At 37.0% G+C, this 5,078-nt stretch overlaps 1 protein-coding gene across 1 annotated transcript; it reads right to left on the bottom strand.

The window, feature by feature from the left end:
• Window positions 1-1,577: 1,577 nt before the first annotated feature.
• Window positions 1,578-4,848, bottom strand: rpl10 (ribosomal protein L10; the record flags this gene model as incomplete). The annotated part of the gene is given in 6 exon segments (XM_014016290.1): window positions 1,578-1,788; window positions 2,043-2,205; window positions 2,311-2,449; window positions 3,266-3,373; window positions 3,826-3,884; window positions 4,817-4,848. Coding segments are annotated over 6 exon segments (648 nt in total). The 3' UTR covers window positions 1,578-1,632.
• Window positions 4,849-5,078: the final 230 nt, after the last annotated feature.

A 5,078-nucleotide genomic window follows, 5' to 3' on the forward strand; every position in this document is an offset into this window, starting at 1 on the left:
TATATATATGATCACTCATAGCCACTTTTTTAAATTAGCATGAATGATTAGCTGAATTTGAGATTAGCACTGGACATTGATGCGATCACTCTTACAACATACAAATTTTCATCTCAATAAGTCTTAAAATTGCTGAATTATAATCTTTTAAAGTTAGCTGTGGTGGCCATCTTAAATTTTCAAATCCTGTTTTTATTTATCTGTATGTGCCCCCTTAAAAAACACCTTGTCCACCCCTTGCAAAATAAAATCAATAAATACATAAATGAAGTCTTGTTCTGCCTCTGATTGCATGTAGCATTTTAAAGATGTGCAGCTAGAGCAAAAACAGAGTAAATATCTGTAAAGCTGATGTATTGTCTGCTTTAGAGGGAACTTGTCAGTGTGTGAAGAAAAATCTTTTATAAATTGCTGAATTAAAAAAACTGTATTGTAATAGTTCTGGGTTTAGACACCAGTTAATGTGAACTGAGCAACAACTAGAGGTCGGTCTGTAACACAGCAGAATGGAACAACTGGAATTCTTTGTGAAATATTAAGGCATCATGTCGCCAACATTTAAATTAATTTGACTGAACTATTATGTTGGTGATCGCAGATCCCACCACTCCAAATTTCATTTCAGTATGTTTAGTAAAAGTTATAGCTGATTGAAATTAGCAGTGGCCATCTTGAATCTTCCAATCAAGAGTAGCTTTATTTGTAACACCCTTAAGAACACTAATGCAAAATTACTTCACACGTAGCTGTAGGTAAATCTTATTCTGACTTTATATCAGTTTAATTTTTGTTATTTGCTCTTTGATGTGGCTGAAAGTTATATAGATTTTAAAAAGGCTGAACTTTTACTTTTAAGTCGTCATGAAAATTTACTTTTTGCTCCTTTTTCTTTTTGAGCAGCTGAGTTCAACTTTTAAACTTGTCTTTGATTATATTTATATTAATTTAAAAATGCTTTTAGTTTTAACTCAAAATAAGCTACAATTAATTACCAGTATTTATATTTATGAGGTTCATCTATACCTAAATAAAATGATAAATAAAACAAAAAAGTTTGGGACTTAATTCATAAATTGGAGCCATCAAGGTAATGAGTTAAACTGTTAAATTTCCTGATGTTAGAAATAAATTTAATGTAAYCCGTATTATTAGTTTCCTTATTCCAAAAGGAAAAAATATTCAAGCAGATACTTCCTTAAATCCAAAATAAGTTTTGTTTCAGCAAAAAACACACCGATTAAGTTATTTAAATTGTTAAGCCAAAGATTTGCACAACTTCATTCTTTTAAAATTTATCTCAGTTCAGAGAAACAAGTTTAACCTCATTCCTAAACACCTAAATAAAACGTCCATAAAAGATTAAGTCGATCAAATACATTAAATTTCATGATTTCTTAGTTTTTACAGCAAATTAAAACAGCTGCAGGACTTGTCTGCAGGGTTTGTAAACTTCTTGATGTTACCTGAATCCACAGCTCTCACTGAAGAAAGGACAGATTATTCTTTTCACAWGATAAATATTTGATGCAGCGTGTGTGAAACAATGTTGGTGTTAAACAAAAACAGCCAACAACATGTTTGTATTCAAATCCACTTTTATTGGTGCACCTGCTCACAGAGTCTGCAGGAGCTTTACTTTGCGTGCAGGGCCTTCCAGCGGGACAGAGGACCTCTGCTGGGGATGTACTTCACYCCGCAGCCGTCAGAAATCAGACGCTTCTCGGCCATCATGTCGTCGAAGTCGCAGGCGTTGAACTTGGAGAAGCCGTACTTCTTGGAGATGTGGATCTGAGGAGAGGAACGTTTACAGAACATCACCTCGGGTTCTCAGACAGAACCGTTAACAAGCTGTAAAAAAACAACTGTTTTGTCTCAGTGGTCCCTTTAAAGCACTCAGCACCTCCCAGCTGAGGACATACACAACCAGAGAGTCGCTGTCTGCAGCCTTTGCACACCAGAACCGCACCGCAGCGAGACCGGTCGGCTTAATAAGCTGCAGAACCCTCGACAGCGAGAGTTCCTGATTGGTGGGTTTTGGTTACCTTCTGGCGACCGGGGAACTTGAACTTGGCTCTGCGCAGAGCCTCGACCACGTGCTCCTTGTTCTGGGCCTTGGTACGCACGGACATGATCACCTGACCGATGTGCACGCGGGCCACGGTGCCCTGGGGTTTTCCAAAAGCACCACGCATTCCAGTCTGGAGCCTGAGGAGCACAACGGAAACGATTTCATTCAAATAAAACATTTCAACACAAAGCAACATTTTATCTTTTATTAAAAACTGCAGAACTTAAATGGCAGCTTCTCACCTATCAGCTCCGGCGCAGGACAACATTTTGTTGATGCGGATGACGTGGAAGGGATGCAGGCGCATGCGGATGTGGAAACCATCTTTACCGCAGGTCTTCACCATGTACTTGTTGGCACAGATACGAGCAGCTTCCAGAGCTGCAGACCAGAAAAGACAGAAATTAGTCAAACTTTTCCATCAACTGTTTTCTTTTAATACTGAGAATCATGTCTTTAGTCAGGTTTTTAAACACCCAGACAGCACGTTAAAACCTGCTGCAGCAACATTATGACCTCAGCTGTTTAACTGTCCACTTCTGACAATTTGAACTAAAAAAAAACATCAAACTGAGGATGTGCAATAATTGTATTTGTCAAAAAATAATGAATAATTATCTACAGATCATTTAGATGAAATATTTAAAATACATTCTTAAAAGAATGTTGTAGAAGCAGCTTCAAAAACATGATTTTGAGCAGAAAAGCCTTAAATTTGTCATTTTCCTGCGAGCTAGCAATTTTTTTTTTCTTCTTCCCAGTTGGTAAATCTTAATATTTAACTGTTCGAGGCATCCCATTAAAAAAAARAAAAAAAAAAAAAAAAAAARAATTTAGACCAAAAATCCTGATACCGATACAACAAATCAAGTCACATCTCTGGAAGTGCTCAGGATGATCCAGATATCAAAATGTAGCTTAAAAAGCAGAAATCTGAAAATGTGATTAAGTCATTTTGACCACATTTGACTTAATCCTCAGTTTGAGTCAAATTGTTATTTCTGCACAACTTCAATCTGATAATCTGTGGTAACCTGAATATAAAGACATAAATATTCTACAATAACTGCAGTTTAGTGCAAACTCATTATTATTGTATTTATATTTTCTCTGCATGTTTTCTGTAAAATATCCCTACAATAAATTAATTTCCACCTTGTCCAGAAAAAAACCCTCAGATGACTCCAGACATCTCACCTTCTGAGGACAGCTGCTCGTACTCATCAGAGACCATGTGGGCGCACAGAGGGAACTCATCTACCTTGGCCTTCTTCCTGCCCAAGTCAAAGATCCTGATCTTTGGATCTGTAACCAAGAAAAACTATATTTKAGTTGAAGCTTTAAAACTCTTCCATCTTTAATTTGATGGCATCATTTGTCTCAGTGGTCCCTTTAAAGCACTCAGCACCGCCCAGCTGAGGACATACACAACCAGAGAGTCGCTGTCTGCAGCCTTTGCACACCAGAACCGCACCGCAGCGAGACCGGTCGGCTTAATAAGCTGCAGTCCAACAAGTGGATCAAGTGATGATTAAGAGAAGCACGGAGTGGGAAATTTTAGACAAAYCCAACCGTGTAAAACAGACAAAACACAGCAGGTTAATTTGGTGACGTCTTTAATCAAACATATCCTAYTGGTTAGTAAAATATCAGAAAGATTTCTGCACCAGCGGCACACAGACATGTTAAACAGCCATCACATGAAGCAAACACACAGTGACAGAGGCTGTAGTTCCTGAAAGGTTTAGGGATCTTACCAGGGACACCCCTGCAGAAGCGAGACTTGGGGTAAGGCTTGTTCTTGCAGTAGCGATAACTGGAAGAGAGGAAAAGTCTCGCTGAGTCTCTACTGGCTGCTGTGGTTCTTTCTTATTAAATCACAAACCAGCTTTGTACATTATTAACGCTGTTCTAAGCTCTACTAAATAATAACATTCTAGAGTATGCAATGTATGAAGGATTTCATTAGTTATATGACAAAATCTGATACATTTTGTGGTTTTGAGTTAAAAAGGCTGTTGGTTTTATCAGAATTTACTCAGATCTCTACACAGTAATTCATGTATGGACGTATTAACAGTAYAACATACACACAAGCATTATATTAAAGAATACTGAAACATTTTCTATAAAAAGGTCTTATCTTCAGTTTTTGTGTTGTCTAAAATGAATCATGTAACGCTTCAACTTGGGGCAAAAAAAGTATACATTTAATTTGACTTATCCTTAAAACCACCATATTAACCAAATATAATTGGTATAACAAATTCTGAGTTTAATCTTCAGCTCTATAGAAAGAAGTGTTGGGGTAAAACATGGCATGTTTATCTAATCAGTTAGGTTTGTGTTTTTTCAGAGATTTTTTAACTTTTTTCWACTTTACATGTTAACTCGACTGACTTTAAGACACAACAACTTGCAACTTATTACAAAAAGAGACTAAATTGTTATTTAATTGGTTTAGTAGCTAAATGCTAAAGTACTAGAATCTAACCGGCTAACTTTAGCTTAACATGCTAACACTACATGCGCGTCATTACATATTATGGCATCACCAATTATCACAGGAAACTATAAGGACTAATGGTTTTTGGATTAGGTTTTTGTGGTTTTGTTCAGACAGTAAATGTGTTTTAAGGCCTGCCGGTGCTCCTGGGAGGTGCACATGGACGAGCCGCTGCCATTTTCCTCAGACTGCAGCTGAACTCGGTTCGGTTTGTTATAAAAACTAATAAAAAAGAAACTTACCAGCGGGCAGGTCGGCGACCCATGGTTACAATCTGTAATATAGCAAACAAAAAAACTTGTTATTTAACCAAAATCTAAGGTAAGTTAATATAAAAGTGACTTTAAATTTGTCGGCCCAGAAAACCGAGCTGCCACCACGCACTCACCGAATGGAGGAAAGGAAGAAGAACTACTTCCGCTTTGCTTTGTGGACCGACGGCGACGTAATAATTAAAAAAACCTTTATATTAATTTATTTTTCTTTTTATGTACTTTTCTGGTA

The sequence above is a fragment of the Austrofundulus limnaeus genome, unplaced genomic scaffold (genome assembly GCF_001266775.1).
Source record: "Austrofundulus limnaeus strain Quisiro unplaced genomic scaffold, Austrofundulus_limnaeus-1.0 Scaffold142, whole genome shotgun sequence".
Classification (NCBI taxonomy): Eukaryota; Metazoa; Chordata; class Actinopteri; order Cyprinodontiformes; family Rivulidae; genus Austrofundulus; species Austrofundulus limnaeus.